The sequence below is a fragment of the Felis catus genome, chromosome B3, assembly GCF_018350175.1.
Source record: "Felis catus isolate Fca126 chromosome B3, F.catus_Fca126_mat1.0, whole genome shotgun sequence".
Lineage (NCBI taxonomy): Eukaryota > Metazoa > Chordata > Mammalia > Carnivora > Felidae > Felis > Felis catus.
In genome coordinates, this window is record NC_058373.1 from 109774692 (window position 1) to 109787315 (window position 12624).

General features: G+C 40.9%; 2 protein-coding genes across 13 annotated transcripts in view; one reads left to right on the forward strand and one right to left on the reverse strand.

Moving 5' to 3' along the window:
- Window positions 1–2843: 2843 nt before the first annotated feature.
- WDR89 (WD repeat domain 89) overlaps window positions 2844–12624 on the reverse strand; it is a 39762-nt gene continuing 29981 nt past the window's right edge. For 8 of the 12 annotated variants that reach the window (XM_045060035.1, XM_003987723.6, XM_019833113.3 and 5 more), the window contains one exon: window positions 2844–4971. In XM_045060035.1, coding sequence (XP_044915970.1) covers window positions 3776–4939 — 1164 coding nt within the window. In that variant the 5' untranslated portion in view covers window positions 4940–4971 and the 3' untranslated portion in view covers window positions 2844–3775. Of the gene's footprint in view, window positions 4972–6368; window positions 6596–12624 lie in introns of those variants that run through there. The other 4 variants (XR_006599676.1, XR_006599675.1, XR_006599673.1 and 1 more) reach the window with 2 other exon arrangements.
- LOC109501113 (60S ribosomal protein L32-like) lies at window positions 5379–11149 on the forward strand. The gene is made up of 2 exons (XM_045059211.1): window positions 5379–5411; window positions 10527–11149. Exons 1-2 carry the CDS (start codon window positions 5379–5381, stop codon window positions 10905–10907), a joined length of 414 nt encoding a protein of 137 aa, XP_044915146.1. The 3' UTR covers window positions 10908–11149.

Genomic DNA, 12624 nt, shown 5'->3' on the forward strand with positions numbered 1-12624 from the left:
AGAGGGAGAGGGAGAGGGAGAGGGAGAGGGAGAGGGAGAGGGAGAGGGAGAGGGAGAGGGAGAGGGAGAGGGAGAGAGTCTTAAGCAGGCTCCACACTCAGCGCTGAGCCCGACATGGGGCTCGATCTCACAACCGTGAGATCGTGACCTGAACTCAAGAGTCAGATGCTTAACCATCTGAGCCACCCAGGAGCCTCTATTTTTTAATCTTTTAAAAACTTTTATTTTTAAATCATTTTCAATATGAGGGTTTCTTTCAATTGGCGAGTTTAAGGCACATAACCATTTTCCACGTGGTCAAATGCACTGGGAAACCTCTGTCAAGTTTATTTTCCTCCCTGGACGTCTCCCTCCTGATAGCTTATGTCCTCTTGTTCTGACCTGGACTCAATACTGCGGGCCTGCTATAAGGCTGTTATCCTGCCACTGTGTTGGGTTGGTGCCCTGATTCTTGGTATCTCTTGTCTTCCTTGATTTTCTCCCTTATCCTTTGGGGAGTACATCTTTCAGTATCCTTTTTTAAAAAGCTCCACAGACAGTAAAGTCTGAAATCTTTATGTCTGAAAGTGTTTTAAACCTCACCTGTGAGGGGGCGCCTGGGTGGCTCAGTCGGTTAAGCATCTGACTTTGTCTCAGGTCATGATCTCATGGTCCGTGGGTTTGAGCCCCGCTCTGTGCTGTCAGCAGAGCCTGGAGCCTGCTTCAGATTCTGTGTCCACCACCGCCCCCCCCCCCCCCCCGCCCCTGCCTCTTCTCTTCACTCTTCCCCCACTCATGCTCTGTCTTGCCCTGTCTCTCAAAAATAAATAAATGTTTAAGAAAAATTGTCTTAAACCTCACATGTGAGGACAATTTGACCTACAGAATTATAGGTTGAAAAGGCAAGTACCTCCTGAAATCCAAATCTTTTAATTCCTCAGTGGCCAATGAGTCTGTTTAGCCATGGATATTCTGGTTAGCTAAGTAAATTTGGTTCCCGAGTTTCAGAGAGGAAATAGGAAACATTCACTTAGTAAGGGATGTCTCAAAAAGTTTATGGTCATCTACTTGATTCATGAGTTTGGAGAGCGTAAGTTCAGATAGCAGGAAACTATCCTCAGGACTTTGAAGACTTTGATCCAGCATTTTGTGTCATCCAGATTTGCTAATGAAGAGTCTAATGCATGTGTTATCTTTGTACCTAATGATTGTATTTTTTTTCCCCTCCCTTTGGAAACTTCTACAATTTTCTCTTTCTTCTTGGAGTTCTGAAACTTCACTGTGCTATGCCTCGGTGTAGGTCTTTTTCATTCATTACATTTGACACTCTGTTGGCCTTCCAATCTACAGACAAAGTTCTGGGAATAGCTTCTAATGTTATTTCGCTTTAATAATCCCTCCCACTCCCTTAAAAACGTTTTTTCCACATTGTAAACACTGATAGTCTGATATTAGACCCCTACATTTACTTTCTGTGGCTTTTGCCTTTTCTCTCACTTGCTCTTTGAGGGTCTACTTTCAAAGACATTTCCTCATCTCCATCTTCCAACCCTATTAATTACTTAAAAAAAATTTTTTTTTAATGTTTTTATTTATTTTTGAGACAGAGAGAGACAGAGCATGAGCAGAGGAGGGGCAGAGAGAGGGGGAAACACAGAAACCGAAGCAGGCTCCAGGCTCCGAGCTGTCGGCACACAGCCCGAGCTGTCGGCACACAGCCCGACGCGGGGCTCGAACTCACCGACCGTGAGATCATGACCTGAGCCGAAGTCAGACGCCCAACCGACTGAGCCACCCGGGCGCCCCCTATTAATTACTTTTAAATTTTAAATATTTTTGAAAGCTTATACTGTTTTGATAACTGTTTCATTTCCTGTTGTGTCATACATGCAAGGTCTCCAAATCTTTTTATACAGCTTTTCTACTTACATAGTCAGCACTGTCTCAAATCCTAAGTATCTTAGAAATATGGTTTTTCATTTTTATATAGTGCTTGCTCCATCAAAAGATCAAAATGTACCAAAGATTTTAAGCAGCATGAGGCATTATCAAATCTGTGTTTTCTCTGGTCAGCCTAGAAACAGTGGGAAGAACAAACTGGAGAGACAGGGTGTGTAATCTAGGTGAGAAATGATGAAACTCTTATTTAAGGCGATAGTGGTGGGGTAACAGCAAAAGAACAGAAGACAGATTTTAGGAGGTGGAATGGCAAAGGATTTGGTGATTGACTGGTTAGGGGGAAAGAATAAAGTCCAGAATTAACCACCGGGTTATGGTTTGAACAACAGCAAGAAGAGCTGAATTTTTCCAAATAAGAGTTATCTATTTTGAATATGTTTTTTAAGTTTTTTTTTAATGTTTATTATTTGAAAGAGAGAGAGAGACGGAGACAGAGACAGAGAACAAGCAGCGGAAGGGCAGAGAGAAAGGGAGATACAGAATCGGAAGCAGGCTCCAGGCTCTGAGCGGCCAGCACAGAGCCCAACATGGGGTCCGAACCCACAGACCGCGAGATCATGACCTGAGCTGCAGTTGGCTGCCCAACCGACTGAGCCACCCAGACGCCATTTTGAATATGTTTAAGAGTGACGTAACTACGTGTATTGTTCAGTCTCAAGTGAGTTAAGCAAGCTCATACCTAAATAGAAGTTGCATTGTTCTATGGAATAAAAAGTTCCCCCACTGCTACTTGCAGAGATAAGTCACTATTAACATTTAAAGAGAAATGTAAAAGGTTCTAAAGTAATGCTTGTATTTTTCAAGCATATTTTTAGTTCAAAAGATAAAAATGTTCTAAAATATTTTTATAAATATTTTTATCTATAAAAAGATATTTTTATTTTTAATTAAACGTAAGAACGTACTAAACCTTTAGAGTGACCAACTTTTTATTAGGATACCTTGGAAAAATACGTAGAAGGATGAAAAAACTAGCAGTAAACAAAAATTCACGTTTAAATTAGATTATGGTGGTGTCCCCCTTTAAGCTCTAGCGGCCAACTCTTGCATGGCCCCCACTCCCCATGGGCTCTTACGTTTAAAAATATGGATAAAGCACTATGAAAGAAAATTTTATCACAAAATGCTAGACTACTTTGAAATAAAAAAGTCATTCTGCTATTATACTTTCATTGTTGTATTTCCACGGACCCAAAATGAATTTTGCAAGATAATTTCTTTTTCCTCAATGAAATACCTGCTTACTATTTAACCATTTTAAAATATAGATGCAAATATTTACTAAATATATATTTTTAAATAGACACAAATCACTTTATTTCTAAAAAAGCTTAGTACTATTTAGAATCATTAGAATATTTACATTTAAATACTCCAACATAATCTATGTGTATTAAGCAAGTAGGAGCTCTGACAGAAAACAGTCTGATTTGGTTTTATAAATAATGAAGATGATTTTAAATGTAAAAAACTGAGCTTACAAAATATAGCTCAAACCACCTGATTTTTTAAAGTCATATCAGCCATCTACTTCTAAAAAGTCCTTATCAAAGCTATTTCTTAAAACTCAACATTTACTAACTCAACAGATGGGTTTTAAAAATGAGGAATGTAATTTTACTTTCAACTCACTGATTATATACTCAACTGGCAGCTTTAAAAAAAATAATTTTAGAATACATGAAGACCTGAATTAAACCATTTTCAGCGTTTTTCCAGGATTGTTTGCTAACTGGCTTGTTTTTACATATGAGCTTTAAACAGATCTATCACAGGTAGAACACAAAGATAATTACTTGCGACTATAAAACCTTTCAAGGAAGCTCCCAACATCACATCACTGCTTCTTCCTTTTCTTGAAAGAATCATTACTGTGAACTCGAACTCGCTGGTACACAGAGGATGCTATTTTCATGCTGTCTTTCTTTGTAAATGTCTTGTCTAATGCTCCAGGTTTCCAAAGTAACAACTGTGCATCTTCCCCTCCGGTTAGCAAAGAATCATCCTGCATATTCCAACAGAAAGAGCGAACTGTAGCAGCATGCCCTCCGTGAAGGCTGGTCACATGAATCAATCCTGCTGTAGTACAGCTCAGTAAGTGAATAATTCCTGTGTTTGTTCCCCCAACAACAAACAATTTGTCCATTTTTTCGTGATACAGGCCACCAACCAAATAGTCCAAAATGCCTCCTTTCACATTAATTACTTCTCTGACATCCTGGATGTTCAAACGTGTAATTGGTTCATCAGTATCCAGATGATTAAGATCCCACCAACAAAATCCTTCATCGTGCGTCATGCAATAAATCTGTTTATAGTCCTTCCCAGACCAACCAATACAGCTTACGGAAGAAACAGAGTTACAGGTCGTAACCAGTGCATCGTCTTCATTATCAATACTAATATCAAATACGTTCACCAGGCCATCAGTTGAACCGGAGACCACCATGTTGGGATTGCTGGGATGGAAGCGTACTTGAGTGACGTCATCACTGTGTGTCTCTGAATATGCTCCAAGTGGGTCTTTAGAAGTAGACAAATCCTGAGAATTAATTCTTGCATCCCAAAATACCAGCAATGCATCATCATCAACTTTTTCTGTACCAGCGCAAATGACGTGATCATTACAGCTGATATCAAAACTAATGAAAATATTGGAAGGGTAACCCTTGAACAGCTGGACAGGTTTCTCACTGGCTAATCGAGCGTCCCAACATTTTACAGTGCCGTCAGTACATGATGAATATATATTGTCACAAGAATTTGCAAATTTGACTCCATTGAGAAGTCCAGGATAGCCACGAAATTCTCGTAGTATGTATAACCTCTCTTTATCATAGATTCTGATTGACCCGTTAGAACATAAAACAGCGATCAAGCTTTCTTTTTCTGCTTGTACGGTTTTTGATGCATCTATGCCCAGCAGGTAAGTAGGCTCTGTAGTCCCCGAGGAACGTTTAACAATGTTCAGGTTAGCGAATTGTTCCTCAATCCTCTCCATGTCAGGAGGAGCACTCAAAGTGCAGTACAAATCTGTAAGAAAAATACAAAAAACTAAAATTAAACCCAAAGCTTCTCAAAATTATGATTAAATCAAGAACATTTCCCTTTTAGGGCTGGCACAAAAGAAAAAAAAATAAAATCTATTCAAATATTTTAATCTTTCCCTGCCATGATATGGCTAAAACTTAGTTGCCTCCTTCTGATTCAATCGGTCTTGAATACTGAACCTACCATATATACTTTATGCCAGTAAGAGAATTTTACAACATATATAGGTGTTGCTCAGCAGTTCCTTTCAGCTTAAACTCAATTACTGGTCGTACTCCTAATTCTCAGCATTCTCCACTTTGGGATCATCTTCTCCTGGCCCTAGCTGCCTTAATGTAACTTTTAGAATTTAAATCTAGTTGTGAACGCAGAAAAGTGGTCCTCCAAAGATGTCTAAGCCTTCATCCCTGGAACCTGTGAATGTTAGAGGTATCCTGGCAAAGAGGAATTGAGGCAGCTAATCAGCTGACCTTTAAAAAAAACTTTTTTAAATTAGTGAAGTATAATTGGCACACAATGTTACATTAATTTCAGGTGTACAACACAGTGACTCACAAGTCTATATCTTATGCTCACCCCAAGTGTAGCTACCATCTGTCACCATACATTGTTACAATACCACGGACTATATATATTCCCCATGCTTTTTTACCTCTGTCACTTACTCATTCCGTAAGTGGAAGCCTGTATCTCCCACTCCCCTCTATCCATGTTGCCTGCCTCTCTCCACCGCTCCCCTCTGGCAACCATCAGTTTGTTCTGCGTATTTATGGATCTGTTTCTGCTTTTTGTTTTTAAAATTCCACATATATGTGAAATCATATGGTATCTGTCTTTCTCTGTTGGACCTATTTCACTTAGCATAATAGCCTCTGGATCCATCCATGTTGTCATGAATGACAAGATCTCATTCCCTTTTTTGTAGCTCGGTAGTATTGTAAATGATGCTGCAACAAACACAGGGGAGCACGCATCTTTTTAAATGAGTGTTTTCATTTTCTTTGGGTAAATACCCAGTAGTAGAATTATTGGGTCATTTGGTATTCCTATTTTACATTTTTAAAGGAACCTCCATACTGTCTTGTACAGTGGCTGCACCAGTTTCATTCCCCCGATAATAGTATGTGAGGGAGACACGTGGGTGATTCAGTCGGTTGAGTGCCTGACTCTTGATTTCGGCTCAGGGCATGATCCCAGGTTTTGGGATCAAGCCCCAAGTTGGGCTCTGTGCAGAGTGTGGAGCCTGCTTAAAATTCTCTCTCTCTCCTCTCACCTCTCTTCTCTCTGTCCCTCCTCCCCTGCCTGCACACACTATCTCTATTTAAAAAATAAATTAAAAAAAAAAGTGCATGAGGGTTTCTTTTTCTCCACGTCCTTACCAACACTTGTTATTTCATGTCTTTTTGACTCTAGCCATTCTGACAGGTGTAAGGTGATATCTCGTTGTGGTTTTGATTTGCATTTCCCGGTGATTAGTGATGTTGAGCATCATTTCCTGTATTCATTTGCCATCTGTACGTCTTCTTTGCAAAAATGCCTATTCAGATCTTCTGCTCATTTCATTTGGATTATTTGGCTTCTGTGCTGAGTTGTGCTTACAGCTGATCTTATAATAGGGAGATTATTCTGGATTAGCTGGGTGGAGCCAATGTAATCACTAGTGGTTTTTTTTTTTTTTTTAATTTTTTTTTAATGCTTATTTTTAAGTGAGAGAGACAGAGCAAGAGCTGGGGAGGGGCAGAGGGAGAGGGAGACACAGAATCCGAAGCAGCTCCAGGCTCTGAGCTGTCAGCACAGAGCCCAACGTGGGGCTCAAACCCACAAACTGTGAGATCATGACCTGAGCCAAAGTTGGACACTTAACTGCCTGAGCCACTCAGGCTCCCCACCAGTGTTCTTAAAAGTAGAAGGAGCCACCTGGGTGGCCCAGGTGGTTGAGTGTCCCATTCTTGATTTCAGCTCAGGAAATGATTCCAGGGTTGTGGGATCAAGCCCCATGTTGGGCTCCATGCTGAGCATGGAGCCTGCTTAAAATTCTCTCTCTCTCTCTCTCTCTCTCTCTCTCTCTCTCTCTCTCTCTCCCCCCCCCTCCCCCCTCTCTCTCCCGCCCACTCTAAAATTAAAAACAAAAAAAAGTAAATGGAGGAGGCAGAACATGATGAGAATCAGAGATAGGTGTTGCTATGTTACAGCTACAGAAAGATACATTGCTGGTTTGGGTGAAGAAGGTCAAGAAGTGGCTGGACTCAGGGTGCCTGGTTGGCTCACTCAGTTAAGCATCCAACTCTTGGTTTCAGCTCAGGTCATGATCTCACGGTTTGTGAGATGGCGCCCTGAGTAGGGCTCTGCACTGACGGTACAGAACCTGTCTGGGAGTCTCTGCCCCACTGCTGCTCTCTCCTCCCCCTCAAAATAAATAAACACTTAGAAAAAAATTAATGGGTGGCCTCTAGAACCTAGAAAAGGCCAAGAATTGTTCCCCTTTAGAGCCTCCAGATGGAAATGCAGCCCTGGCTAACACCACCATTTTCACCCAGTGAAATCTAATTTGGGTTTCTGAACCCCGGAATTATAATATAATAAACTTGTGTTGTTTCAAGCCACCAAGTTTGTAGTAAGCTGTTACAGCAACAATAGGAAACAATACAACAGGGGTTCCCAGTATGAAATTCTGGAGAAGTACTTCTCAGGCTGTAGTAGCTTGTAAATGGTGGAGCTGGAATGTGGACCTAGGTACTCTGTCCAAGGACTGTGCTCTTCATGACCACGCTAGATTGTCTATTTTTTTCTTTCCTCCTCTTTCTTTCTTTCTTTCTTTCTTTCTTTCTTTCTTTCTTTCTTTCTTTCTTTCTTAATGTTTACTTTTGAGAGAGAGAGACAGAACGAGAGCAGGGGAGGGACAGAGAGAGAGAGAGAGAGAGAGAGAGAGAAAGAGAGGGAGACACAGAATCCAAAGCAGGCTCCAGGCTCTGAGCTATCAGCACAGAGCCTGATGCAGGGCTCAAACCCACAAACTGTGAGATCTTGACCTGAGCTGAAACCAAGAGTCAGCTAGCTGCTCAATGGACTGAGCCACCCAAGCACTGCTATTTTTTTATTTTAGAGAGAGAGTGCACAAGCAGGGAAGACAAGCAGAGGGGGAAGGGAGAGAGAGAGAGAGAGAATTTTAATTTTAAGCAGGCTCCATGCTCAGCACAGAGCCCAACACAGGGTTCAATCCCATGACCCTGGGATCATGATCTAAGCCAAAATCATGAGTCAGATGCTCAACCAACTGAGCCACCCAGGTGTCCTAGGTTGATGAGAATTTTAAATAACCAAGTTTATCATGCCTTTTAGCTAACAGTAATTTGTAGGACTATGACCATGCTCTCAAGCAGAACAGTAGTGCTGTACTCCTTCCCTCCAGTGCATTGCCTGGAGAGTCTGTTTCACATTGGAAAAGTTCCCTGTGTGGCTTTGATTCAACGGATTCTGGGGGTTGATGGGACAGGCAGAGCAGGCCCCAGATTAAATACTACAGCGAACTTAACACTTTAAGACTGTAGCAATGATAATAATCACAGTGGTTGCCCACATGATACACTGTTCAAATAAGGATAGAAGGAAGGAAGGAATGGAGGGAGGGAGAGAGGGAGGGAGGAAGGAAAGAAGGAAGGAAGAGGAAGAAAGGAAGAAAAAGGGAGGGAGGAGAAGGAAGAAGAAAGATATTAGAAGGTAGGTAGGTATATCTTACAACAATCTCAAACTATAGAGCTTATATTCATTCACAGATACAAACAGTAAAATAATTCAATCTCTTATGGGGAAACATGAAAACCTCTACTTATGTTTTAACACATTCATATGCAAGTGAATCATATTTGAAATATAACCTTCCAAGGCTAGGTAGTTAATTCTTAATTTTACATACTAATGAATCATTCTAAGATGATATATACTTTCTCTTCTACGTATAGCCCTTATCTGAGGTTTCTTTGCATGACCCACTTCCCAGTCCTGAAGAGAAGCCATAGGATCTCTTTTCTTCCCACTCTATACTCTCGCTGGGTAACTTCTGTCACATTCACATTTCAAGCGCCACTACATGTTAATGATCTCATCTATTTACAAATCTATATTTCTGTCTACTGGCCATTTCTCCTTACTGTGTCCCACTACACCCCAAAATAAAAGTGATTATTTATGCTCCCCCTCCCAACCCCACCAAGCCTTCCCCTTAAAAACAAACACAATGTACACTTCACAATTGTCTCCACTTTGGTCGACGGTATTAACAGCATGACAGCATTCTCATCTACTCAGTTAAGCCAGAACCTCTGCGATATCTAATTCTCCTTGCTCAGGCCTCTCATCCAAACAATTTCCAAATCCTACTTTTGGGCTGCAGGATGCTTAGGGAAGTATTAAATTAAATCTATTTCTGTAGATCAAAACAATATTGACAACCTCATATGATTCAATCTAACAAAAACATATGAAAAGAACACACAAGATTAACCATAATTTTTCTCTATTTGTTTCTGTTAGATGCATAAAAGGAAGATTAGCATTCTAGATTTCAACAGGCTAGTGAGAGCCGCGTGAGCCTTTCTTATGTCAACATATACACACACACACACACCCAAGTGGAAAGGGGTGCAAAAAGAAGGGGACAGACAAGAGTACTAAAGAATATGGAGAAAAGAAATGAAAATAAGCCACAAGGGAACAACAGAGAAAAAGGAATGTACAAAAAAGGCGGGGGAAGGGGGGAGGTACTGCCCCAGCTCTGGAGTCATACACAGGTGAGGTGAGACAATCTAAGAAGAGATCCAGATAATGGAAGTTCAGTAAAGTCTAAAGCTATGCGTGGCTAAAAAGAAGTTTTCTTCATTTTACAAAGATTGCCTGTTACAGTTAGCTAGCAATCATAGCCACTTTAAATATGGGCCTAAGGATGCTGAGAACGGAGGTAGAACAATTACTAATATCTCATCTTGAACCACCTAGTGCAGATCAGGAAACGGCAGGACCTCAAAACTGCTGTTGTGGTTCTCGCTGGGATACAGAGTTCTCACGTCTGAATATGATGCAGAGGGTGGAAGATGTTTATAAAGACGACCCAAAACAAACATCTCAGGATGAGTTTTAAGGGGGTGAGAATATTAAATTCTTGATGAACTGCCATCTTGGAACACATTAGATGGAAGTGCTGACCAATCTCTTATCTCAACAATTATCCTTAGGGGCACTGGGGTGGCTCAGTCGGTTGAGCGTCCGACCCTGGATTTCGGCTCAGGTCATGATCCCAGGATTGTGGGATTCTTGGGATTCTCTCTCTCAAATTAAAAAATAATAAAATTGTCCTGAGATAATTAACAGTTGTTTACTTAATAGCAAAATCCCTAAACATAAGTATGAATTCCTCATCACTTGTGTCTTAATAAGATTTAAGTTCTTTAATCAATTGAAATACTATTTCACTTTATTTTCTATTAAAATAAAACCAATAAAATGTTCTTTCTGTATATGAAGTGCATCCCAAACATATCTAGCTCAAGACTGCTCAAAAGAGGACCAAGAAGTTCATCTGGCACCAGTCAGACCGACATGTCAAAATCAAGCGCAACCGTCGGAAACCCAGAGGCATTGACAATAGAGTGCGCAGAAGACTCAAGGGCCAGATCTTGATGCCCAACGTTGGTTACGGGAGCAACAAGAAGACAAAGCACATGCTGCCCAGTGGCTTCCAGAAGTTGCTAGTCCACAATGTCAAGGAGCTTGAGGTGCTGCTGATGTGCAATAAATCTTACTGTGCAGAGACTGCTCACAAGGTCTCCTCCAAGAACCATAAAGCCATTGTGGAAAGAGCAGCCCAACTGGCCATCAGAGTCACAAATCCCAATGCCAGACTGTGCAGCGAAGAAAATGAATAGACAGCTTATGTGCATATCATATTTGTGTTAATAAAACCATAAAACTACAAAAAAAAAAAAGAAAGAAAAGAAACTATTGACTATGAAAGGCACTATACCAAAGGTCTTCTGCATATTATTTTGCATGAAATCAGAAATGGAGGTATCCTTAGAAATACATATATTTCTGGGGCACCTGGGTGGCTCAGTTGTTTAAGCGTCCAACTCTTGATTTCAGCTCAGGTCATGATCTCGCAGTTGGTGGGATTGAGCCCGGCATCAGGCTCCGCATTGACAGCACAGAGCCTGCTTGGGATTCTCTCTTTCCCTCTCTGGCCCTCCCAGCTTGGCTTGTGCTCCCTGTCTCTCTCTCAAGATAAATAAACATTAAAAAAAAAAATACATGTATTTCTATCTTGCAGGTATGAATGTTCACCATACGTGAAAGATTTGACAGCATAAGCATATATACTTTTATACTTTTACTACTGAAGAGTAACAGTTGTATGGGAAGTATATGTTGGACATAAGACTAGTTTTCTTTTGAGACAATTTATCAGACTTGAATCAGAAAAACTTAATTCCCCACAGCTGAAACTTAGTATTGCCCACTTACTATAAGGAATTAGCTATGATGACTGGGATGCAGAGGTCCGGCAAATGTCCCAAATGTAGGGAAAAGTTTAATGGGGAAAAGGCATTCAGGAATGGGCATTAATAAGTTCACAATCTACACTTACAATTTAACTACAATGCTACACTGCATTTATCAAATTAGGCAAGGATAACTGAGCCTCACAGAGAAGAAAATAATCATAACTGGAGTTCAACGAATGCTGGGCTCTGTGCTACCAACTTACTAGTTTTTTGTTTTAATCATAATCATTTAACCTTACAGGATAGGGATTATTAGCCTCATTTTTTTTTATATATATGAAATTTATTGACAAATTGGTTTCCATACAACACCCAGTGCTCATCCCAAAAGGTGCCCTCCTCAATACCCATCACCCACCCTCCCCTCCCTCCCACCCCCCATCAACCCTCAGTTTGTTCTCAGGTTTTTTTTTTTTTCAACGTTTATTTATTTTTGGGACAGAGAGAGACATAGCATGAACGGGGGAGGGGCAGAGAGAGAGGGAGACACAGAATCGGAAACAGGCTCCAGGCTCTGAGCCATCAGCCCAGAGCCTGAGGCGGGGCTCAAACTCCTGGACCGCGAGATCGTGACCTGGCTGAAGTCGGATGCTTAACCGACCGCGCCACCCAGGCGCCCCTGTTCTCAGTTTTTAACAGTCTCTTATGCTTTGGCTCTCTCCCACTCTAACCTCTTTTTTTTTTTTTTTCTTCCCCTCCCCCATGGGTTCCTGTTAAGTTTCTCAGGATCCACATAAGAGTGAAACCATATGGTATCTGTCTTTCTCTGTATGGCTTATTTCACTTAGCATCACACTCTCCAGTTCCATCCACGTTGTTACAAAGGGCCATATTTCATTTTTTCTCATTGCCACGTAGTATTCCATTGTGTATATAAACCACAATTTCTTTATCCATTCATCAGTTGATGGACATTTAGGCTCTTTCCATAATTTGGCTATTGTTGAGAGTGCTGCTATAAACATTGGGGTACAAGTGCCCCTATGCATCAGTACTCCTGTATCCCTTGGATAAATTCCTAGCAGTGCTATTGCTGGGTCATAGGGTGGGTCTATTTTTAATTTTCTGAGGAACCTCCACA

Coding starts and splice junctions, on each gene's coding strand:
- LOC109501113 (XM_045059211.1), top strand. CDS start 5,379: ATGTCTAAGCCTTCATCCCTGGAACCTGTGAAT. Junction 5,412..10,526: donor CATCCCTGGAACCTGTGAAT/GTTAGAGGTATC, acceptor AAACATATCTAG/CTCAAGACTGCTCAAAAGAG.